This window comes from Bactrocera dorsalis, chromosome 1 (genome assembly GCF_023373825.1).
Source record: "Bactrocera dorsalis isolate Fly_Bdor chromosome 1, ASM2337382v1, whole genome shotgun sequence".
In the NCBI taxonomy this organism is placed as follows: domain Eukaryota; kingdom Metazoa; phylum Arthropoda; class Insecta; order Diptera; family Tephritidae; genus Bactrocera; species Bactrocera dorsalis.
The window spans coordinates 109,029,176-109,053,773 of NC_064303.1; the positions used below are offsets into that span (position 1 = coordinate 109,029,176).

Here is a 24,598-nt window from a genome sequence, read left to right on the forward strand (position 1 = left end):
ACCAATCCTGTGTCTGTGAACAGTGGCAACTCTGAATCATATTAGCAAAACAAAAACAGCTGTCATTTTATTTTCCTTTGTCAGTTCGCCCAGATTGACCTGAAGGAGCTCTAAACCAATATAAGAATACATTTCGTTGGATCATTTACTTACTGCATAATTAACTCAATATTAAATAATCGTTGTGCAGTTGTTAGTACATTTTTCTAAATGCGGAAATAATTGAAAACTTAATTTTGCACGGGCTCGACTGAAAATTGCCATTGAGTTCATCGCTGTCATTAAATTAATAAAAGATGGAAGCGATAAAGGCAAGTGGAATATCTTAAAAAAAAAAAATTTTCTTAAATATGTAAAATATTTTCTTTGATAACAGAACATTTCGCTTGGTATAATTTACGGCCTTTGGGATAGTATAAGAGGTATAGGGTTGTTATGGCATATAGATGCAGAGATAAATAGAATAAACGAGGAAAAGGAAGCTGAAAGGCGACGACGGAAACGAGAAAGGGAACAGCGTCGTAACCCATCACCGACACCTTCTTCAGCAGCTGCAATGGCGAGAGAAGAACTTAAGGAGTTAATTCAGCAAAGGGATATTCCGGACGAAAGGAGTATCAGCAGCGTATTTAAACGTTCAGACAACAATGAATTGACTACTAAAAAACCGTGAGTAAAAACTGTGTATGTTTTTTGAAAACTTTTGACTAAAGTATACATTTTTTTCAAACAGAGAAAAGCGGATCGCTAAACAAGTTTTAAAATGTTGCCTATTGAATGGTGGTTTTGCTTGGCTTAGTATCGTTTTATTCGATCAATGTGTTCTGCCAATTGTCAAGTTCGCAATAAGTTTGTTTTTCAGCGACGATCCATCCTATTTTACATATTTATGGAGTTACTTACAACCCGTTTTATCAGTAATTTTTGGTATGACGTGGTTATTACCCATATTTTTACTTAGTAAGTTTGTAAGCTCCTTGTGGTTTGCGGAGATCGCAAATTCCGCCTATCGTATACGGAAGGGAAAGCCACAGCTAATACCAAATTTTAGCAAGTTATTAGCAGATTTTCTATTTAATTTCTTGGTACAAGTTTTGTTTCTCATACAAAGTATGCTCGTCAATTTATTACCCATACCGTATATAGGTGAAATTCTATGTTTTATACATTTGAGTTTACTCTATTCGTTATATTGTTTCGAATACAAATGGTTCAACATGGGTTGGGAACTACACCGTCGATTGAATTATATCGAAAATAACTGGCCATATTTCCTTGGTTTTGGAATACCTTTAACCGTACTAACCAACATGACCAATTCAATTATTGTGAGCAGCTGCATATTTTCTATATTTTTTCCACTATTCATCTTGAGTGGCAATGAAGCAATACCTATTGTCGATGCAGCGTAAGTATAAATTGTGTTCAGGTAGCAAGAAACAAGTTTTATAAATTTAATAAATTTATGCTTTCTATTTCTTTCAGTAATTTTTCAATGCGGCTTTTTTCACCCGTGATATTTACATCTAATTTGATATTCACACGTGGAGGTCCCCCCAAACTGAATGCCGATAAATTAGTACAACAGAAAAAGCAACTACTAATACAGCAAGGAAAACAATTAGAAGAGCACAATTTGATTCAGCAACATATAGAAAATGAATATTTAGGGCGTAGTCGCAGTCGCCAAACTGATGAAATGCCAGATGAATCTTACAATTTACAACGCCAACATTCATCACGAAACTCGCATTCACCGTCGGCAAGCTCAAGCCAACATCGTTACCAACAGCCACCAAACCAACCTCGAGTACCATCAGCAATGCGCACTTTAAATGCTTTTCCTGAACGCGCTCCGTTTGCGAATACAGTACCAACAATTACACCTACACATATTTTGCCAAGAGCCGCATCGTCTACAAGCTCATCTCAACATTCAACACAAACAGTTCGTCGCAGGTAGACGAACACTTGTAGAGAAAAATTAAAATCAAAAATTAAGCCGCACAGCTGTCGACTACAAAACGAAACTGACTTGAAAGTATCGGCTGTTGAAGACAAACAACTGAATTATATCCAAATGGACTTTAAAGTGTGATCAATATCTTTTAGTTTCGTTTTATGTATATTCATACATAAGCTTAAGATAAGAAACGCTTTATGTGCTTGTTTCGCTAATACAAGTAATTTTCCCTTATAACACTTATGACAATTACATACATTTGTATTTTTAGAAGCTGATTTTTATTTACATATTTAGTAAGCATATCGCATATTAGGTATAAAATTCTCAATATATGTAGTAATGTAATGAATCGGACAATTTTTTTTACTGTTGTACGTTTTATATGTACATATACGTATAAATATACATAAATATACACGTGAGATAAACGATTTAAATAAATTTCTTTCAAAGTAACTTTTATACATACGCTTGCATTTATTTCAAGTCTAACAATTCATCTGGTGGTTCATCTTTGACTTCAGGCATATTGTGATACGTTGATACGGCGATCAGTGTTTGCAATGCATCAAAACTCATTGTTGGGTCCTTATCTTCAAGAAGAGACAAGTTCCCGTTACTATTTGTATCTCCTTCGTCTAGAAATCCTCGAAAATTTGAGCATTGTGCATAACCAGGATCCATTTGGAGCAGAGATTTTACAGTCGGATTAGCAAGTCCGAAAAACTTTTCGCCTTGAACCTGCAGCGGCAACTGCACCACATCGGCTAATGTCCGCTGAAGTGTTTCCAATAAACCCTTATGGCAGATGTTAGCTGTTTCGCCAAAGAAAACACTGTCCAAATCATTGTCTGGTATTATTTGGAATTGTGGCATTCCAGCATTGTTAAGTATTTTACAGGTATAAACACATTTTCGTTGTGGATCCTTTGGGTGGGCATATATACGTGTGGCAACATAACCAACTGGATATATCCAGTTACTTGTGTGGAAATTTGGGTTTATGGGTATAATCTCACCAGGTGAGTGTATAAGTATATTACAGAGATTGATTGGATACATAGGTTTTCCACTGGCATCTAAAATTACTTTATCGCGCGGTTTATAACGTCTATCGGCTTTTTCTTGCCCCTGCAGCGTTGGTAAACGTTTCTTGGGACCACGCTTTTTGGGCACCGAATTAATTACTTTGCTTGATCCTTTTTGTTGCGAGTTGGAAACATCGTGCTGTTCCATTTGCTGTTGCTCTAAACTATCAATACCCTCATGACGCATAAGTCGTTTAATCAAATAACGACGTTCTTCGCGGGCAGTTGCCAAATCAGCTTGGACCTGTGCAACCTCATCACACAGCGCAGCATTTTCCTAAATATATCCATATTTATTAATTTATAAGACAACCAAATACAGATTACTTACAAATACAAAATTTTTAATTTGACGTTTTAGGCGTTTATACTTTGATTTATACTTTAAATTCATTACACGCGTATATTGACTGTTTTGATAATGTAGCATTGTTTGAGGTTTCGACATATTGTATCAGTATAGGCGGTAATTTCCTTTTTTAAAAAATTTGTTTGCTGTAACACTTTTGTAAAAGAAACTAGCGATAAATTATTTTTAGTGCATTTGTTTAGAATTTATTTTTGACAATTAACATTTGTTGATGACATATGTACAAGCACGAACAATCTAAGAAATACAATGTTGTTGAACTTACGAAAAATTCCCCCTTTATTATCTGGGAAATAATTATATTTTAATAAAAGTTGTCACGCACTACAAAGTTATTTTTAATAAATCCATAATTTAATATTGAAACTTGTTAATATGTATATATTATAAAATAAAATATGTGCTGTAATAATAATCATTAACCAATTTTGAGCTTTACAAAAGCAACAATGCACTTTCAATAAACAAAACCAAAAGACAAGAAAATGTTAAAAGTCAAGCGAGAAGAAAAAGATAAAAGTGGAAACAATGTAAAATAATTACAAACCCCAAGAAAGACTGATGCTTGATTAAAAAAGGGGTTTTATTGCTAAAGTCGTTGCTTTATATTAGTATATTTAAAAATTTCCAAGAATAAGTGAACAAAAGAGAATTATTTGATCGATTGTCGGATATTTCAAAGGTTTAGATATGTTGTTGTAGCTTTTGAACACAGAAAGTGAAAACTAATTACAAGTGGATTAAATACATACATAACGGATGATACGCAGGGGAATTCATAAAGGAAGCAAATCAGCTGTAAAGGAGCAAGTCTAGTGTATTTTGATTTGTTGTTACTGGCTGTGATAATTTACTATACACTGGAGATTATAATTGTATTTCTGAGGTTTATTTAAAAATAGGTAAGTGAGCAATTAAACCGAGGTTGCTTATCCATTTTCGCAACCCAAGCTTACTTAATAATTGTATAAACAACTTAATTGAAGTTACGCTGTTTGCCGCTGACCTTCATGTAGCTTTTATTTATTTATAGTTTAACACTTCTTGTATATTACGGAATTTCAAGCCTTTGCTCATATCAGAAAGTGAAGGTAGTATTAACTACATTGAACTGTAAGATAATTTATTCATTCTGCGACATCTATCTAATCAAATCAGAGATAGCTGTTTACTGTTATCGTCTTGGGCACAAGTTCATTAATTTTCAAAGCTAATTATATTCAAAATGCAATGGATAACTCACTTAGATGGGGGACCACGTCGAGTGAATCACGCAGGTGCTTGTGTTGGTGATAGGATTTACTCCTTTGGCGGTTACTGCACTGGAGATGATTATCGTTTAAACGAATGTATAGATGTTCATGCGCTTAACACCAATACGTTGCGCTGGTCGCTCGTGCCTCAAATGCGTGACGAAAATGGTTTGCCGTTAAAGTATCCTGAAGTGCCGTTTCAACGGTAAGTGAAGTATAATAATATATATGTATAATACAACAATGAAATATAACATTTAATCTTTCAGATATGGTCACACAGCTGTTTCATACGGGGATAAAATTTATATGTGGGGTGGTCGTAACGATGATCAATTATGCAATATTTTATATTGTTTTGATCCACAAACTATAAGTTGGTCTCGCCCTGATGTGAAAGGTGCTGTACCAGGCGCACGTGATGGTCATTCAGCATGTGTAATCGGCGATTGCATGTATATTTTTGGAGGATTTGTTGAGGAAATAAATGAATTTTCATGCGATGTACACTGCCTTGATTTTCGGACAATGGAGTGGCGATATATACAAACATTCGGTGCACCACCATCCTTTCGCGATTTTCACTCCGCAGCCTCCATATATGGCAGGATGTACATCTTTGGTGGTCGTGGCGATAAGCACAGTCCGTATCATAGTCAAGAGGAAATGTACTGCCCAGAAATAGTGTTTTTAGATATGAAAACTAAAATGTGGCATAGACCATCCACCACTGGTAAAGTGCCGGTGGGTAGGCGGAGTCATTCAATGTGTACGATATATTTTTTTCAAACCATGTGAACGTCATTAATTTACACTTTTTACAGTTATCTACAATGGTCTCATTCATATATTTGGTGGCTATAACGGTATTTTGGAACAGCATTTTAATGATTTTTACACATTTGATCCAAAATCCAATTGTTGGAATCTTATAAAACCTTTTGGACAACCACCAACTGCGCGACGACGACAAGTTTGTATAGTGAAAGATAAAAGGATGTTTCTTTTCGGTGGCACCAGGTGAGTAACAAAAATTTTAATATTCAAACTGTTTCCTTTAAAATAAGTCATTCTAAATAATTTTCTTTGCAACTACACAATTTTCAGTCCCCATCCTCATGACAGCTTATTAATAGACAATAACGACACACATCTCTTAGACTTTGAGCCTACTCTACGTACATTGGCAATTTTAGCTGTAATAAATCATCGTTTGGATACGACGTGGCTGCCTAAAAAGCTTAAGTAAATAATTCCCAAGTATATTGCGAATTACGTTTTTAATATAATAGTATTATACTTTTCAGAGAAGAAATACGCTTAATGACGCAGCCGAATTCCTTAACTCGGCCACTCAACCATGCTGGTTAGCTGAAAATGCAATAAGTAATATTCCTGACATTAAATACAAAACTGTCCTAGAAACCAAGCGTGCAAATTCTCATCTACATACATACCTATACTCCACCAAGAATTAATAGGAAACCAAAATAATGGAGAGAGAAGAAAAGCAGCATTTTATAGAGCAAATAACATGAAAAATAGCTTAGCTATATATCATTCGCACTGTTCCGCATTTATTTTTGTTTTGCACAAATTTTAATTTTTTCGTTAATGTTAATTATTGTTTTTCGCACAATGTTCATCTAAAAAAGCATACAATGAAATGTTTAGTTTTGTAGTGTTTTTTCTACGTTTGTCCTCAAGTTCATCGAGTTTTAAATGTTACTAGCCTTTTTCTTAATTGCCCAGTGCTTGTATGAGTCACATGTTTGCGTATTGACTTGGTTTAGTAGTGTATGTAGATATTATCCTTATAGAACATAACATAAGAATGAAAAGGAAATCAAAATACTTTACAACGACAAACAGAATACGTAAAAACTACCTACAAGTGAAAACAGAAATAAAATTAAAATGTTTATAAGGCAGTAATATGTATCATATACATTTGAAAAATAAATATGTAACAATTAATAACCACAAAAATTATTAATTACGAGTTTTATATAATACTTTGATTTTACTATTATAAGCGATTTTTCCATACAATATTACTTTTATATAATCATCCAAAACGTACCGTACCTGCTTCATTCTTGAATATTATATACATACACATAAATTGATATTTTTCTGAATTTATAGTGAGAGTGAAGTTTATAATTCAATTTATTTACGTATTGAGATGTCAAAATTTGAATAAATAAGGGTTTTATGTGCATAAGTTGAGCGTATTCTTCGACGTCCGATACGATGGTTTTAAGAATAATAACCAAGTGTTTCCACTTCGAAACGTTCATTATTAATGTGTTATCCTATGTTAACCCTATTTCACTTTCCCAATTAAAAACATTTACATTTTATCTAATTAGTATTTTATTGATCATTTATTTAGTAAATAAAACGAAAGTGTTCCTACAGTCTAAATTTTTACAGCAAGGACATTTCCAAAAAACCAACCTGCACTTACAATATAACAATTTACATACAATTAATTCTCATACAAAATATCTTTACAACGCATACCACATATGAATTAAAAAACATTGCCTTTTAAATGTACAGTTGTGTATAGTATGTATATAATTATGCCACCTTATTAACTGGAGTTGCTGCTGGTGATAATTGCAAGAGACAAAACCTTTCTTTAACAACAGATGTAAACAAAGGTAAATACTCAATAAGCAACAGTAGTAGCAACAAAGCAAGAGTTAACCATATAAAAGTCCGACGCCAATTTACTGACATTTGTTGACGTTTGCGCTTTACTATACACTATAAAAATTTCCCTTTTTGTTGCTTTTGGCTACGCAGCTCACTCCAGGAAGGCAAGGGTGTGTCTTTGAGAAGCGTCCAGTTAGGCGACGGTACATCTGGTGACAACCAATTAAAATCTGCGATATCTGTATAATTGTTTTGAGCTTTGTCTAAGCCTGCCAATTGAAAGTCTTCATCGATTGTAGCGTAATTATAATTATAGTCTGCTATTTCAATTTGCGTACAGTCTTCAATAATAGCTCGACATGTGACGTGCAAATATATGCGACATTTGTTTGAAGAATGTAATCGTAGTTGTTGGCAAGCTAAAGCTAGCGTTGTACGCTCGCAATTTTCAGCGAATAGCGAACGTGAAATTGGCCCACAAAGGAATGTACAGACGATGGCTTGCGATATTTGTACTGATCCTGCATGACCACGAAGCTCAACAAAACAATTTTTTAGATTAGAAATTGTTATATCTTTATTATTTAGTTCATCCCCTTCGAGGCAAATATATTCATTTTCTCTATTCGATAACGTCCAGGTGAATGAAGTGCTGTCAGTTTTTGATTTTTCTGGCATATCAACTTTATCGGTAGAAATGTTCACAACTCTTGGATTGACTAATACCTTCGGTGCTACTTTTTTTCCACTGAATCCAAATTTCTTTTTCGGTATCAGCCGTAATCGACATTCTTCGCAGCTGCTACTTAAGTCATTAAGCGTATTCTGACAGGCTTTAATTTTAAAGTCTGTCAGAAACATTGTTGATGTGGTAAGATAACGTTGCAATTCTTGGATTTGTATTGTTAGATCGGCAAATATGCGTGTTAAATCCGCATTATTAGATGTTGTTCTATCTGTAGCAGCGGATATTTGCGCAATATTTTGTATTTGTTCTTCGATTGCTCTCGCACGTTCAGTAAATGTTTGAGCAAAATAATCAGTACCTTCCAGTTCAACATTTTCCTTATTACGTTGCTCTATTTTCACATCTAAATAATTTTGGCGTTCTTTATTGCGCTTATTTAAACGCTCCAATATGTTTTCCTTCTTAGAATCGGAATTCTCGCCACTGCTCAAGGTAGTGCCGTTGTTTTGTAAATTTGCGCTCATTTTGCTGTATGTGTTAAAGTAGAATCACTTTCAAATTGGTGCTGATTTTGTGTTTACTTTTCCTTTTTCTGCATGTAAATTGGTGGTGCTTCACCAGTAGCCGCCTCACGCATACGTTGCATAAACTGTAACTTCTTAAGTTCTTCGTTGGTTAGATGTGCTGGACCTCCTGTGGCTTTTATGCGCTCTAGTTTCTCCTCAGATGGTTCGGTAAGCAACATAAGCCCGTAGCCAACGCCGCCTGAACAAACTAACCAGATTAGAGATTTAACATACGGATTGCTTGCCATTTAGAAATTTAATTGAATTATAGTGGTGATTAAATATAAATAATTATATATAACTTTTACACCAGCGCTAATTTTAGGCTTGGTGATAGTTTTGTGGAAGTATAGGTTTTTAAAAACGTTAATGTACCAAAATTGTTTTGATTATTCTCGTTTTTCGCCCTCAGCTCGCCAGACTGCGGAGTCGACTTGCCTCAAGTTGCTATTACCCAAAACCTCGCCCACTTTATAGTAGTAATCTAGAGCAAATGGGAAGTTTTCGTTGATATAGTGGCGAAACTCTGAAAATATGGATATAAAATTTGATTTAGATTAAATATTAAGGATATAAATTAACGTTTACAACAAAATTTTCTGAAGCATAGTATATTACAAAACTTATTTTAAATATTGTATTTAGATTTTGTTCACAAGCAATTTATTTTATTGAATATTGAGAAACTTTAATCGAAAATAATCTGCATTTCAAAACAAAGAAAAAACATATTGTTAAGCAACCGACACTTTTTTGCGTCTAGAAACACACATCAAAAGATTGTCACCCACACTGTGCGCACCCGTCATGATTCATCCACTATACACCAGATTTCTTATTGTGCTTACTTTTGTATATGACTTTGACGTAAACTGCCGTCATTTATATTACAAGTTTTTACAATAACAAACCCGCATTGTGTAACAATTTTAAACTATTTATATGTTTTTTTTTTCATATTTTGTTCAAAACTTTAATTAGAGATTCTTCAACATTCATTTAATGTTGTGTAAGAAGGTTTTTTTCGCTTACCACGATTTGTGTTCATACGATAATAAACTCCGTAGGAGGCTGCAAAGCAAACAGCTTCTGCAATGAATATTACTTTAGCACTTCCTTTTATGAATTTCCAGAATGCTGGTTTGGGAGATTTCGGCAACATTACAGCAAAATAAAAATATATTAATAGTTTTTTAACACTTTGAAAAAAGATTTCATCATTTCTTTAACTACACGCTTTTATTACGATAAGCTTGACAGATGTCTGTCATTATTTAGGTGTTCTATAAAAAATGTGGCAATGTTGTTAAAAAATAATACCAATTTATTAACCTTTGCAAACACGCAGGATATTGTTGGTTTTTTATTCTAATTCCAAAAATTTTAAACTATTTTTCTAAATTTAATTTTTTTAATTTTCAATTAGTTTTATATATTGCAATGCGTTTCTTTTTTGGCAGAATAATCAGTTCACGTATTATTTTTTAGTTTAAAATTTTTTAATAATATCAGTCACAATAGTGTTATTCTGTTACTTGGTAGCACTACGCATCAAGTCGGGTAACTTGGCGAGTTGTCGCTAGTCTGATATAAATCCAAGTTGATGTTTACATGTTTTATTTACGCGTTCAAGTTTTTTGACCACAAAGATATGCAACTTGCATAGTGAATTATTTTAAAATCTTCAACAACCTAGAAACAATATGTCCTCCGATGAAAAGCAGTAAGAATCATTTTGTTATATATTAGCTACATAAAAATGTAATACAAAAAAAATTGTAGAAAACGTAAACGGTGGAGTGTGCGCGAAACAAAAAGCTTACTAAAATGTTATTTGGCTCATAAAGATGAGTTTGTTCACCACGGAAAAAAGAGGTTGGCATATACACATGTTTTGGAAGACATGATAGCAGATGGTTTCTCGGTAAGGAAATAGCATATATAAGCTTTATATAAATAATATAAAATATTTGATATAGGATCCATCGGCAACGGTAATAACATTGGAAAACAAAATACGGAGTTTACATTCCACATATAAAACTGCGAAAGAAAATGAAGCCAAAACCGGCGTATCGCCTAACAATACCCTGTGTATGGCGGAAATGGAAGAAATTTTTGGAGATATGGATTCCGGTTCCAATGATCATAGGCTTCAAATGGGCATAAACAGTGGAAATGCATTTACAATGTCACCAACAGATACCGTTTTTACAGCGCATAATGTATTAATACCAGATCTATCTTATCCGGAATTACATATAAAATCATCACCGCCTTCGTCTCCTTCGCCACAACTCGAACTTAAATCGTCACCACCATCTTCTCCTTCTTCATATACCCCTATGAAATCACCAACGCTACCAACTCCATTACCTCAAACACAGTCTGCATCTGCATCATTACCGCAAGTTTCAAATCGACGTCGTCGTAGGAAAACCGCTCGGGAAATTTATTATGAGCAGAAATTAAAGATCAAACAAAAGTTGGCGGAAAATAAAATTGAGGAGAGAAGAAGGCTAAATCAATCTATTCTTGAGGTACTTAAGGATGTTGAAAAGAAAAAGTTAGAGATGCTGAAGGCGTATTTAAAGTAGTCTATTTATTAAAAACGTTTGGTGAATGTTTTCCTAAAAGGATTAAATTGTTTTGAAAGTTTAATAAATGATAAAACAAATGACATTTTTTGTGTGCTATTGTATTCAGTACTTTGTAATGCTTCCTACTTAGAAATATTTTCTTGACTCACTGCATACATACTACCTATTCTATTTCTGTAAATTGTTGATTTTCTGAAGTTATTTAGTTAATATCCTCATATTACTTTGGTTTCTTGTAAATATTTAAAAAGTAGATCGCGTCTATCCAAATAAATATCGTCTTCAATGAGTCCTGCTTTTATATTGTCTAATTTTTGAAAGTTATCATCCTTAAAGTCATCAATAAGTATGTCATCTAAGTCTATACATATATTATGAAGAACACAAGCACTAACGATAATGTTTACCATAAAACATAAATTCATTTGTTCAGAAAAATGCTGCAGCCTTCTGAAGCGTGCCTTCAGTAAACTAAAAGCATTTTCAACCACGAGATGGGTAGATGAATGCAATTTATTGAACAGTTGTTGACTCAGAGTCAGTTTGTTTTCTTTAAATTGTGATACCAACCAACTAGTAGAGGGATAAGTTGAATCACCTAATAAGAAATAGTCCTTCGGAAATAATTCTTGCCCTTCCAACTGTGCTTTGATAAACAGATTGGATCTGCGTAGAACTTTGCTTGAATTCATCGATCCAGGTTCGCCACATGATAAATCGGTAAATCTTTTGTCTGGATCAACTACTGCTTGCAGCACTAAGCTGTAGGTATTTGCTCGGTTGAAATAATTTTCTTTATTATTGTTTGGTGCTTTTATTTGTATGTGAGTACAGCCGATGACTCCAATTATTCCTGGTATATCGTTTTTGTTCTTATATTTCTTTTCTACCTCTGTTGCGGCGGCACCTTGTGGCCACTTTATAAAATTGTGGCCACTTGAAATAATCCAAGACGACAAAGTGTTTATAATATGCCAAGCTGTTGAATTTGAAATACCAAATAATCTGCTGAGGTCTCGAAAAGTTACCGTATGGCCTATATACCAAATATATAAATACATCTTAGTTCTGGGCGTCACTCTTGCTCTTCCACCAGGATTTGTGCTTTTGGCAATAGTAGCGGAATATTTCTCTATAAAAAACATATGTATATTAGTAAATATAACAACATTTCATTTAACATATACTTTAACTATAATACTATACCAATTAAAAATTCTACAGTTGAACGTCGAAGTCTCATGTGGGTCCTGAATTCACTACTGCTGTAATTGTCGATGACATCACAAAAATTGTCACCCTTGACGGTTTCCTCTCGTTCGGAGTCATCGGAACTGGATGAGGACTCGGAACTAGAACTTGATTGGACACTGTCTAATATATCCTCTATTCTGACCATTCCACTCATGAGAAGCTCTTCACTTGAAAAGAAATTCGTTATCTAAAGGAGATAATTTGTTAAAACACAAAACTCTTAAAGTAAACTAGATTCTTTACCAAGCTCGATATGGTGTTATTATCCATTCCTTATAAATCTACTTAACATACAAACTTTTCAACATAAATATAAACAAACAATTATTAAAGGACAAGTCCACAATAGTGTATACAAATTTTTACCGGATGCTATATATTTTTTCATTAACCCTTATAAATAGAGGCAAATGCACCAAAAAATAATATGACGATTTGTACAGGTGGTCGCTTACAGTGAATGGCAATTTTCTTAAGCTGAAGAAGAAGGAGAAAAATAAATATGTTTTTGACAGTAACACTTTGACATTAGAGTTTTAAACAATTTCACTTTTATTGTTTAGTCATCATATTATCTTAAGGAATTTTCCTGATTTGTCTAGAATATTTGATCACAATTGTTGCATACTTTAAATAGCAGTGTTCAACCTAGTAGGCATTTAGTTTCAAAATGGAGTTTCCACATCTCGGTCAACACTGCAACGAATCCACCTGTAATCGCTTAGATTTCCTGCCATTTAAATGTGATTCGTGTACTAAGGTATTTTGTTCGACGCACTTCAATTATGATAACCACTCGTGTACGGGTCCACGTCGTAAAGATATGCAAGTTCCCATTTGTCCATTGTGTGGTGAGCCAGTACCCACAGCGCCAGGTGTCGAACCCGATATAACAGTGAGTCGTCATATTGATCAACAGTGCAAATCCGACACAAAGAAAATTTATACAAACCGTTGCAGCTATAAAAACTGCAAAAAGAAGGAACTTATTCCAGTTACTTGTAGAGAATGTAGAAAAAATTATTGTTTGCGTCATCGGCACACTGCAGATCACGAATGTAACAGTGCATCGAATGGAAATGTAGATCAACGTGCTTTAGCAGCGTAAGTTGGTACTTTAAATGTATGTATATATTTTTTTTAAATAAACATCCGCTTCTATTTTAGAACTGCTGCTGAATATCGTCGCACAAACAAGCCAACTTCACTGTTCAACGCTCAGCCAAAACGAAATGCAGTACCGACTGGTACACAAGTGCAGAATATTCAAGGAAATATGGTAATTGATAAATTCCAATAAGAATTACTTGCGAAATGCCTAACTCTCATTCATTTTTTCTTCATTAGACAGAGGATGAAGCACTGGCGCGGGCACTCGCTTTATCAATTATGGAATTAGACGAAAATGCGGATCGGGAACGTCGCAATCAAGCTGCTTCGAATTCTTCAGTACAAGCCAATGCTACAGTACGTGTAGGCGGTCGTGATGGACAAACCACAAATGTCAAGGACAAATGTTTACTCTCGTAGTATGGCTGCAACGAATTGTTAGGATTTAGATGTTTTATAGGCTGTATAAGATTTAATTTATAAAATCTAATTTAATGAATGAATACTATATAATATACGCATCTGCATTTAATATAAAAATGTTTAAGAATTTAAAACACTTTTTGAATTCTTGTGTGGTGCACCGGCATATACTTTATGTATAAATTATAGGCATTTGTATTCAGTTAGTAAAAATACCTATTTCCTTATATTTTGTAATTGAGTTATTAGTAGTGGAGTTTAATTTAGCAGACTATAATAATGATGACGCATTGCCCATTGTAGCGGGTCATTGTTGTACTTGATTTACAAATTGTAGTTGTTCGTTTTAAATAATATAAACGCTTATGTATTAAAATAAATCCACAAAACCTCGTTTTAATAATTGCTGAGAATTTAGTACACATTAGTAAGGTAGAGCAGAGCATCACCCTCTGGATCTAGAGTTTTCGTGTTTAACTGATAGAGACACGCTTAGAAGCGGTATTCTCTATTACAAGTTGCCTCTAGAGTCCATATTAATTAAAAATAATTTTCAAATTTCTAAAACAAAATATTTTTGGAGCGTAGCTGCTTCCATTAGGTCTCATACATATGTATATTATTTACAGCTTTTGTCTAGTCATGAAATCGCCATTCGTGCTATCAATCTCGTGTTTATTGTTGTTGCCAGTTAGCTATTACCTTTTAGATAATTTGTTTTTGCTGGTGACTGATGTCACTTGAAACATGACCATTAATAAGCAATTAAATAAGTTCGTTGAAATACCTACATATATAGTAATTGGAAAATAATCATTTACATATACGAGTATAAAAAGAAATTAACATAGACAAATATTTGAAGACTAAAATCCTGTTTTTTTTTCGAAATATGTAGTTCGGGCAACGAATTTGTATACCAAAAACATGTAAATCAGTAAGCAAGAACTTACATTCATACCTATGTACATAGTATGTACATTTGAATGAACGCTCGTGTGACTTTTGCTATCAGCACGGAGCATAATAGAAACTCTGCTCTCTCGGGAACAATAAATAATATTAAATAGGTTAATGAAAACAAATCGCAAATACATACAAACCTAGTACTTAAGTGCCCGTCAAACGTTTGTGAAGATCGCTCTAACATACATACATACATAGGTATTTATTTACATAAAAACCAATACAGATTTAGATCGCGAATGCATATTTTGTATAATTTTGAGGGAAGAGCGATTCAGTGTGTTTTGTAGTCAGTGATTGAGTAGACAGCGTGGCCAACGCATCCCAGAAGACGACAGCTAAGGCAATTTGACTTATTTGGCTTCACTAAAAGTACACTTGCCGGCATTTTTTTACATGTGTTACCATATTCTGCTTGAAATAAATTGGTTTTCATTAGATATACATTCATACATACAGTTACTCAGTGCAAATTCTTTCGGGGAATTCTTTAAAAGTCAACAAAAGTTATATAACATCGATGATATAGTGATAATATAGTGTGTGAATACGCGAAAACCGCAAACAGTAATACAAATATGGCCAAATCGTTGATATTGATTTATTTTTTGTTGGCTCTAGCGGTGTCTCCGACAAAAATCGTTGCTGGCGCTCGCATACTCGGCATATTTCCCCACTTTGGCTACAGTCATTTTAAGGTATTTTTCCCCCTATTGCGCACATTGGCGGAGCATGGTCATCATGTCACCGTGGTCACACATATTCAAGCGCCCGCTAATACCACCACCAACTATGAAGAGTTGTTGTTAGGAGGTCAACAATCCACAAATATCCTCACTTTCGAACATGTACTACCGCGACGTCCGTTACACTATCTTTTATTGGAAGCAGAGATTTTGCATAAAGAGGGACAAAAAACCTGCGAACTTTTCTATAAGAGCGGTCATGTCGAAACGATACTGAAAAAACACGAACAGGCACCATACGATTTGGTTATCACCGAGTACTTCAATTCGGACTGCCAGTTGGGTATACCATATCTGCTGGAAGTGCCGATAGTGGGTTTAAGTAGTTGTTTATTAATGCCTTATTTCTACGATCGTATTGCCTTGCCTGATTTCCCCTCTCACGTACAATCTGAATTTGTCGGCTTCCCGGAAGAGTTGAACTGGCATGAACGTCTATTGAATTTCGTGCAAGCGAATGTAATCAAGAAGCTTTATCGGTAAGAAATTATCAAGTGCCGTTAAGCGGCACAATATAACTGTAAATGTTAACATAGTAATCATATACGCTTATTAACTTAGACGTGGGGATCACATTAGATTAGTATTGTTATCAATTATTACATTAAATCGGAAGATATGTGATGAAATTAATTTATTTAATAAAAATTTGCTTGATACAAGTGATATCTTTAGGATGAAGGAAATACTAAGTACAGGGTTTGTCCAGAAAGTAATGGAACTGAGTCAATTTAAAAAAAAATTAGTGAACCAGTCGTTACGATTCTGTAAAAACTTTCAAAATAGACTTCTTATGCGTCGATGCAACGTTGCCAGCGCCATTTCCAAGCATTGAAGGCGTCACGGCAGGTATTTTCCGGAATAGTCTTGCGAGCAGAGGTGCATGCTGCTTGGATTCCATCAGTCGTCTCAAAATACTTGCCTTTCATCGCCTTTTCAGGCAAGGAAACAAAAAAAGTCCGGAGGTTATATCTGAGCTGTAGGACGGCTGTGGAAGCGTTAGGATGCCAGCCTAGGTTAGGTAGCTGTTCACAAGGAAGGCGGTGTGAGCAGAGTCGTTGTCGTGGAGCAACTTCCAATCGCCTGCGATCGCTTGTCGAACTCGATTGGTCCTTCGTTTAAGTCTCTTGAGGACTTCCGCGTAAGATTTGGAGTTGAGGGTTTGTCCAGGAGGAACAAATTCATGGTGGACGATGCCTTTGATGTCAAAAAGGATAATGAGAATCGTTTTCACTTTGGATTTGCACATTCTTCCGTGAGGTCGGAGATGCCGGTGTGTGCCACTCGGAAGATTGTCTCTTTTGTTACACCACTTCTTGCTAAAGCAACTGGGTAAGCCTGCTTGATCATATAAAACGCAGATGGTCGCAGATTTGCCGAGTATCACACAGAATTTAATCGCGTACCTCTGCTCTAACGAACGCTGCATTTTCGGCTTGCACCACTCAAAGAAACACACCACGCGAAAATGTTTTTTCTGACTCTTCAGGTGCTCGTTCGTTAGCTAAGACCGCCCTATACCGAATCCAGTCGGTACGCGCACACTCCGAAGTACAGTCGGGGCGGAAGAAAATCAGTCCTTTTACTTTCCGGACAAACCCTGTATATTGGAGCTTTATATATACTAAGTACTTTATATATTAGTGCGATCCGTAAAAATTATTATAATTTCCGAACAGGAATATAAAGTTCGTCACAAAGCTTGAAAATTTTAGAAGGAGACATAGGAGATCCTTTAAAGTTTCTTGAATATGTATGTAAATGATCATAGCGAAGAGCTGAATTGATTTAGTCAGTCTATCCGTTAGTTTTTGAGAGATGACTTTAAAATTTTCTACATATTCGTTTCTCCCCAAAAAGCTGCAATTTATTTGCCGAAATCGACATCAGGCCACTATAGCATATACATAGCTGTCATACAAACTGAACTATCGGAATCAAGTGCTTGTATAGATAATTTTTTTTGTAGAGATATCTTCTTGAAATTGGGTATACGTTATTATCTAAAGCAATAATGCAATCTCCGAAGGAATTCGTCAGATCGGATCATTATAGCATATAGCTGCCATACAAACTGAACAATCATAATCAAGTTTTTGTGTTGTTTATGTCTGAGAAAATATCTTCACGAATTATATAAAAAAATATATTGATATAGATTATTGTCCAAGACCTCTTCCAACACATTCTTCAGACCGAAATGAAGTTACTGTATGGAAAATTGTTTGTGAATTCCACTATAATTTCGATTTAATAACTATGAGCATCTAATTGTTGAGAGCTTCGAAGACATACGAATAGCATGACAAAGCAAATATACTTATATATGAAAATTGGTATGCTCATACGTAATAAATATTATTTATACGAACGATGTGCTATCTGCATGTAAGTATATTAGAGGGTACAGAAATATTGATTGGAGCAAAATGCACGAACATCTGCTTAATTTTTCACATGCCAATATGATAAATAATCTTTATTTGTAATCAATGAAATAACAATTTAGAAAGTCATGGATTTAATGCTGATAAATTGATTGAGAACTAAAGAGTTATGTAACGAACCCATTTTTCAACGGTCCCAAAATCAACATGAAAGTGAAAAAAATAATAATGTACTCTCTTTTTATTTTCGTTAGTTCTAACCAACTGTCAGTCAACTAACCCTAAATGCGAATTTATAAATAAAATGCTTCATTTAACCGAAATTTCTCTATATTCACTTTGGCTTCCTTATTATATATTTCTATAATTGTTTGGTAAGGTATTTTTAGAATAACTACTCCAACAGAATATTTCATTGTTGGCATTGTAAGATTTACAAAATTTCCTAAACTGTTTGTTTCGATAGAGTTGAACATGTGACAGATCGTCACAGATACGTTTGAGAAATGTGTTCAAATGATTACTGAATGTGAGGGAGTTTAGCTGGTGGTTTACTAATGATACTTACCATATAACATAAAGATTAAAAGTATTCAGTCTTTATGAAAATAACTGTAACTTTTCTTTCGTCTTTAAATTTGTCTTTTACAAAATAATTGTACAATAAACAAGAAATCCATACATTTTTATTTTTGTCGAGGCTTAGTAGAAAACTATGTTATGTTAATGTTAAAATCTATGTTATATTTTACAGTTACCGCACAAATTATTACGATCGCAAAGTGATCAACAAATATTTAAATGTGGATTTCGATGTTGATGATTATGCCAAGCGTAGCACCAGCTTAATTCTGGTCAATCAACATTACACCCTACACGGTAATAAACCGTTAACGTCGCAATTAATCGAAATGGGTGGCATACATATTGACGAGACAGCGCTAAAAGCGAAATTACCAGATGAAATCGAGAAATTCTTAAAAAGTGCACCATCCGAAGGTGTGCTCTTCTTTAGCTGGGGTTCTTTGGTACGTTCGTCTAGCCTGCCAAGTGAAAAAGTGCAAACAATAGTCAAAGTACTCGAACGACAGCCTTTCAATGTAATTTGGAAATGGGAGACCGACGAAGTGCCAACGAAAAGTAAGAAGTTTCTCTTCGTCAAATGGGCGCCGCAATTCAGTTTGATCTGTGAGTATGGTGAACACCGAAGAATTAATGATTCATGACATTAACCATACAATTACATGTAGTAAATATCATATTTATATAATTTCCTGCAGGCCATCCGAAGGTGAAACTATTTTGGGGACATGGTGGTCTACTCGGCACCACTGAGAATATATACTGTGGCAAACCGTTAATTATCACACCGCTCTACGGCGATCAAAGCGTTAACGCATACGCAGTCCAAAATCGTGGCGTGGGCTCCATACTATTCTTTGACGATATTAATGAAAAGAATTTAGAAGCGACGCTTAAAGAGGTGCGCCGCAAGAGGTGAGTTCGGTGCTTCTTCGTATGTATATTTAGATATTATTTTTTGTAATATTCTTTAAACTTTTTCTTCACAGTTATGCTGATAATGCTGCCGTGCTGTCGCACTTATTCCGCAATCGAGACATGAAACCGCTGGACAGAGCTGTGTGGTGGGTGGAACATTTGTTGCAGGAGAACGGCAAAATGGCGCACAAATTGCTGCAGACAAAGGCGGTGAAGCTAAATTGGTTCGTCTATTATTCACTGGACAGTGTGTCGATTATTTTGATCGGTTTGGCGTTGTTCATCTTCATTGCACGCGCGATTTTGCGACGCTTGTGCGGCTTTTTCAAAGGCGGCAAACAAAGTGGCAAAGTGAAAACGAAATGATTTTGTTTTATATTAATGTAGAATTAATTATATTATGATTTAAAAGTTTGATTTACGTACAACGTTTGGGTGAGTAAAATTATTTATTATACTCTGTAGCAACGGGCAACATCTTTGTGAGAAAAGAAAACGCTATAATTAAATATATTTATATGTGTGTATTCGGGTGTTTTTATTATTATTTTTTTTCAATCCCCTCATGAAAATTCCTTGGTAATACCTTAAAAAAATTCCCTCAAAATGTGAGCCCTCAATATTAATTTTAAGTACTCGAACTAGGCCTGTAAAGATTTACCATTGAAAATACACGAAATTCCCGATTTTTTTATCTTTAAATTTCTATAGCTCAGAGGCATTTTATGGCATCGCTTTGACATTAGATACGTATTGCTCCGAATTGAACACTCCACAAAAGTGCCCGTTACGACAAAGTCGTAACTCACACCGGAGTTGAGGACCGTATTCCTTATAATAGTAACAAACATCAAAACAACCTTTTGTTTCAGTAAACAGAATGCAAACAACCTTGAGTTGGAACAATTAAAATGCACTATCCCTACAACAAACAATCCTAAACAAACAAGTATCAAAACAACATTGAGTTTGAATACCACAACAACCTTATCTTAAAACAAAACAAATGAATCTAAGCAAACAACATACATATATGTAAACAAACCTAAAAAAAATAATATAATCTGTTTCTAAACAAACTATCAACTAGTAATAAGTAAACATACTAGTTAGTATAAGTAGAAGTAAGAACCATGTAATAAGTCAGTCTTAAGAGTATAAATAAAGAGTACACATTTCGATGCAGCTCATTTTTTTATAGAAATTAACTCCGCGAAACTCGCGTTTTTTTAATTTTGAATTTCATCGGAATTTTTATACGACAAGTTTTTGCTAGCGGAGAAATAAATAAAAAAAAAAAAATAAAGTTGTTATTGAATTCAAATAAGTTTTAATTGTTGCAAGTAAAATAATCATCAAAGCGATTTCCACAGGTCTAAAGTATTGTTTTTACCAAGTGTCCTCAAGAAGAAGCAGCGGCTTTTAGAAAATAGATGGCCAAGGGACTGAACAGTGTTGGTCCGCCTATCAAAGGTATTCTCAGCTGAAAAAAGCAAATATATTGAAGTTGTAGTTTTTATTGTTGTAACAGGATAATTTAAAGCTTATTGGACTTATATTTTATTAGGTATGGCTAGATTGGAAGACCATCTGTGACCTGCAGTCCAGCACTGCCAATATTGGAAATTTTTGTAACATACATATACATATGTATGCATGTACAGGTATGATACTCAAAAGCGAAGTTTTTCGGTCACCATCAAGGTACTTTTTCTCATAAAAACTACATCTTTTAAGATGCTACTAAGCCATTGGAATGTCGAAGTATTTAATCTTTACCCACTCCATGCTGGTAGCCCCCCTCAGCTAAAAAACGTAAAACCAAAGACAATCGATGAATCGACGATCTTAAATAACTTGCATTTGCCTTTTTTTAAACGATAGTTTTAATAAAACCATTTTAGACAAATAATTGTAATAAAATTTAACTATAAATTTATGTGGATTCTTGAACTGTACATTGTTTCGTCCACATCGAAAGGCTTGCTGATTTCTGTCAGTGATTTTCGGTGACATCTTTGATCACGCCGGCTTCGCTCACGCACTTCCTCAATCAACATAAATATATACAAACGTTCATATTTTGTTCGTAAATTCTTTTTTTTTTCATTCATTCATTTGAATATAAATGATTTCAGTTTTATTTATTAAAATTTATTTTTTCTTCTTTTTGTCTTCTTTCTTTTTTTCTTTTACCCAGCTGATTTCGAAATGTCAAAGTTCAAAACCAAGTCTAGTAACAAACGTTTAGAAATCATATGAATTAGGTGATAGCAAATTATTCGTGTTCTTGGCAGACCTTCGTATTCGATTGGTTACTTGATAGGACTGCTTATCTATGCTGCGGCGCATCACTGAATGGCACCCCTTAGCACCAAGGCCCATATTTATATTTGAACAATAATAGTTTTAGTGTTTAGTGAATTCTAGTTTGACGGCAAAACTATGCCAAATAAGTTGTCTGAACTCTAAATTTTGTTAGAATAAAATTGAGGAAAGAAATTTTAAAAAGTGTTGTGATAGTGAAATAAAAAAATATATAATTTTTTTTAATAATATTTTGGTCATAATACATCGACAGCCATGTTTAAGAACCCCGAGAAGATATTGGCTTTTACAATAGTTCTGGCCATTTTACTCAATCCAATATTAGTTACTGAGGGCAGTCACATACTTGGTATATTTAACTATTATGCCTACAGTCACTTTAAAGTTTTCTATCCACTTTTGCGCAGACTGGCTGAAGAAGGCCATCAGGTCACCGTGGTGACTCATATAAAAGCGCTGGATAAGATAAAGCCACATAACTATACCGAGCTGCTTTTGACTGGTGGTTTGACAACTAATGTGGTTACATTTAAAGATATATTTCCACGACGAAGCTTGTTTAATATATTCAAAGATGCCGACTATATGCATCATGAGGGACTTTCACACTGCGAACTCTTGTATAAAAGTGGACATGTTGATACAATTTTAAAAAGCCACGAACAGCAACCGTTCGATTTAGTCATCACTGAATATATGAATTCTGATTGTCAATTGGGTATACCATACTTGTTGCAAGTACCTGTGGTGGGTTTGAGTAGTTGTGTGTTAATGCCCTATCACTTTGATCGTATTGCATTGCCGGATTTTCCGTCGTATGTGCAGTCGAAATTAGTCGGCTTTCCGGAAGAACTGAATTGTTATGAACGACTGTTGAATTTTCTACAAACGAAGCTGGTGAACTATATATATCGGTAAGATATTTGAGACTTGAAAAAGCTCGTTTATGTTGGATAATTTTTTTAGGGTAAAATTGTAACTTTGGGAAGGGTCAGTAATGCATAGTTTTGGTATAAAATGAGGATATTATGATAGGCTTGAAGAAGTAGAGATTATGACAGAACGGTTAAAGAAATGTGAATAATTGATTACTAACTGATCTGACAATTTTATTATCATTGTCGTGCAAGCTTATTAATTATGCAATGTTATATAATTTACATTAAGTTTTGTAGAAAAATTTAAGTTATTTCGCCAGTTTATTTAAGTCCATTTGTATAGTGATCGTAGTCAAAGTAGGAATCCCGACCGATTTAATATTTTTTATCGAAACTTAGTTGAAATTACTTTTAACCGCCTAGGATATTATATTTTACAGTTATCGCACACATTCTGATGATCGCAAAGTGATTAACAAATATCTAAATGTGGATTTCGATATTGAGGATTATGCCAAGCGTAGCACTAGCTTAATTTTGGTCAATCAACATTACACCCTTCACGGTAATAAACCACTAACTTCGCAATTAATCGAAATTGGTGGCATACATATTGATGAGAGAGCATTGAATGCGAAATTACCAGACGAAATTGAGAAATTCTTAGAAAATGTACCAGCCGAAGGTGTGCTCTTCTTTAGCTGGGGTTCTATGGTACGTTCGTCTAGCATGCCCAGTGAGAAAGTGCAAACAATAGTCAAAGTGCTAGAGCGACAGCCTTTTAATATAATTTGGAAGTGGGAGACGGACGAAGTGCCAACGAAAAGTAAGAAGTTTCTCTTCGTCAAATGGGCGCCACAATTAAGTCTGATCTGTGAGTATGGTGAACGCCGAAGAATTAATGATTGATGACATTAAACATATTATATAATTACATAAATATTGCTATATTTTCCTACAGGCCATCCCAAGGTAAAACTATTTTGGGGACATGGCGGTCTACTCGGCACCACTGAGAATATATACTGTGGCAAACCGTTAATTATCACACCGCTCTACGGCGATCAAAGCGTTAACGCGTATGCGGTCCAAAATCGTGGCGTGGGCTCCATACTATTCTTTGACGACATTAATGAAAAGAGTTTAGAAACAACGCTCAAAGAGGTGCGCCGCGAAAGGTGAGTTCAGTGCTTGTTTGTTTGTATATTTAGATAATATTATTTTTCGTAATATTCCTTAATCTTATTTTTCTTATTTTTCACAGTTATGCTGAGAACGCTGCCGTGCTGTCGCACTTATTCCGCAATCGAGACATGAAACCGCTGGACAGAGCCGTGTGGTGGGTGGAACATTTGTTGCAGGAGAACGGCAAAATAGCGCACAAATTGCTGCAGACAAAGGCGGTGAAGCTGAATTGGTTCGTTTATTACTCACTGGACAGTGTGTCGATTATTTTGATCGGCTTGGCGTTGTTCATCTTTATTGTACGCGCGATTTTGCGACGCTTGTGCGGCCTTTTCAAAGGCGGCAAACAAAGTGGCAAAGTGAAAACGAAATGATTTTATACAAATACTAGTCCAAATCCGCGACTCCGCTCGCTCATTATTGTCAATGATATGATTAATCATGATAACAATATAATGGCATACTTAAATTGGCAATCTACATTTTTTATTGACTTCGTAAATCACTTAAGGAATAGTACATACTTAAATACGTATGGTCTAACAACATATAAACAAACGTCTTCACAGTCTCTGCATCTGCATCGTATATCGATACACATATGTACATATGCTTCCTGTTAT

At 34.6% G+C, this 24,598-nt stretch overlaps 11 protein-coding genes across 11 annotated transcripts; 6 read left to right on the forward strand and 5 right to left on the reverse strand.

Annotated features, from left to right (window-relative positions):
* The first annotated feature begins 58 nt into the window (after positions 1–58).
* On the forward strand, positions 59–2,430 carry LOC105234020 (etoposide-induced protein 2.4 homolog). The gene is made up of 4 exons (XM_011216223.4): positions 59–311; positions 377–669; positions 734–1,408; positions 1,486–2,430. Exons 1-4 carry the CDS (start codon positions 297–299, stop codon positions 1,961–1,963), a joined length of 1,461 nt encoding a protein of 486 aa, XP_011214525.2. The 5' UTR covers positions 59–296; the 3' UTR covers positions 1,964–2,430.
* LOC105234019 (transforming growth factor beta regulator 1) lies at positions 2,222–3,652 on the reverse strand. The gene is made up of 2 exons (XM_011216219.4): positions 3,386–3,652; positions 2,222–3,331 (listed from the first exon to the last, which is right to left on the reverse strand). Exons 1-2 carry the CDS (start codon positions 3,500–3,502, stop codon positions 2,444–2,446), a joined length of 1,005 nt encoding a protein of 334 aa, XP_011214521.1. The 5' UTR covers positions 3,503–3,652; the 3' UTR covers positions 2,222–2,443.
* Positions 3,653–3,791: 139 nt separating this feature from the next.
* LOC105234018 (kelch domain-containing protein 3) lies at positions 3,792–6,673 on the forward strand. Its single transcript, XM_011216218.4, has 6 exons — positions 3,792–4,326; positions 4,458–4,882; positions 4,947–5,446; positions 5,502–5,697; positions 5,785–5,922; positions 5,985–6,673. The coding sequence occupies exons 2-6, from the start codon at positions 4,650–4,652 to the stop codon at positions 6,046–6,048; spliced, it is 1,131 nt and encodes a 376-aa protein (XP_011214520.1). The 5' UTR covers positions 3,792–4,326; positions 4,458–4,649; the 3' UTR covers positions 6,049–6,673.
* Positions 6,674–7,038: 365 nt separating this feature from the next.
* Positions 7,039–8,556, reverse strand: LOC105234023 (tubulin-specific chaperone C). Its single transcript, XM_049455765.1, has one exon. The coding sequence runs from the start codon at positions 8,554–8,556 to the stop codon at positions 7,456–7,458; it is 1,101 nt and encodes a 366-aa protein (XP_049311722.1). The 3' UTR covers positions 7,039–7,455.
* A 53-nt stretch (positions 8,557–8,609) lies between these two features.
* LOC105234021 (uncharacterized) lies at positions 8,610–8,846 on the reverse strand. The gene has a single exon (XM_049455787.1). It carries the CDS (start codon positions 8,844–8,846, stop codon positions 8,610–8,612), a length of 237 nt encoding a protein of 78 aa, XP_049311744.1.
* Positions 8,847–8,973: 127 nt separating this feature from the next.
* LOC105234022 (protein CEBPZOS) lies at positions 8,974–9,870 on the reverse strand. The gene is made up of 2 exons (XM_019988738.3): positions 9,631–9,870; positions 8,974–9,124 (listed from the first exon to the last, which is right to left on the reverse strand). Exons 1-2 carry the CDS (start codon positions 9,758–9,760, stop codon positions 8,988–8,990), a joined length of 267 nt encoding a protein of 88 aa, XP_019844297.1. The 5' UTR covers positions 9,761–9,870; the 3' UTR covers positions 8,974–8,987.
* A 289-nt stretch (positions 9,871–10,159) lies between these two features.
* On the forward strand, positions 10,160–11,278 carry LOC105234024 (uncharacterized). The gene is made up of 3 exons (XM_011216228.4): positions 10,160–10,321; positions 10,381–10,522; positions 10,578–11,278. Exons 1-3 carry the CDS (start codon positions 10,302–10,304, stop codon positions 11,193–11,195), a joined length of 780 nt encoding a protein of 259 aa, XP_011214530.2. The 5' UTR covers positions 10,160–10,301; the 3' UTR covers positions 11,196–11,278.
* On the reverse strand, positions 11,173–12,870 carry LOC105234035 (putative nuclease HARBI1). Its single transcript, XM_019988740.3, has 3 exons — positions 12,696–12,870; positions 12,405–12,639; positions 11,173–12,330 (listed from the first exon to the last, which is right to left on the reverse strand). Exons 1-3 carry the CDS (start codon positions 12,720–12,722, stop codon positions 11,414–11,416), a joined length of 1,179 nt encoding a protein of 392 aa, XP_019844299.2. The 5' UTR covers positions 12,723–12,870; the 3' UTR covers positions 11,173–11,413.
* Positions 12,871–12,968: 98 nt separating this feature from the next.
* Positions 12,969–14,079, forward strand: LOC105234026 (AN1-type zinc finger protein 2A). Its single transcript, XM_011216229.4, has 3 exons — positions 12,969–13,556; positions 13,620–13,731; positions 13,800–14,079. Exons 1-3 carry the CDS (start codon positions 13,123–13,125, stop codon positions 13,980–13,982), a joined length of 729 nt encoding a protein of 242 aa, XP_011214531.2. The 5' UTR covers positions 12,969–13,122; the 3' UTR covers positions 13,983–14,079.
* A 1,136-nt stretch (positions 14,080–15,215) lies between these two features.
* On the forward strand, positions 15,216–20,111 carry LOC105234036 (UDP-glucosyltransferase 2). Its single transcript, XM_019988743.3, has 4 exons — positions 15,216–16,176; positions 18,839–19,272; positions 19,365–19,581; positions 19,656–20,111. The coding sequence occupies exons 1-4, from the start codon at positions 15,530–15,532 to the stop codon at positions 19,948–19,950; spliced, it is 1,593 nt and encodes a 530-aa protein (XP_019844302.2). The 5' UTR covers positions 15,216–15,529; the 3' UTR covers positions 19,951–20,111.
* Positions 20,112–20,920: 809 nt separating this feature from the next.
* LOC125778383 (UDP-glucosyltransferase 2-like) lies at positions 20,921–24,351 on the forward strand. Its single transcript, XM_049455724.1, has 6 exons — positions 20,921–21,057; positions 21,152–21,248; positions 21,785–22,826; positions 23,231–23,664; positions 23,752–23,968; positions 24,055–24,351. The coding sequence occupies exons 3-6, from the start codon at positions 22,168–22,170 to the stop codon at positions 24,347–24,349; spliced, it is 1,605 nt and encodes a 534-aa protein (XP_049311681.1). The 5' UTR covers positions 20,921–21,057; positions 21,152–21,248; positions 21,785–22,167; the 3' UTR covers positions 24,350–24,351.
* The last annotated feature ends 247 nt before the right edge of the window (positions 24,352–24,598 follow it).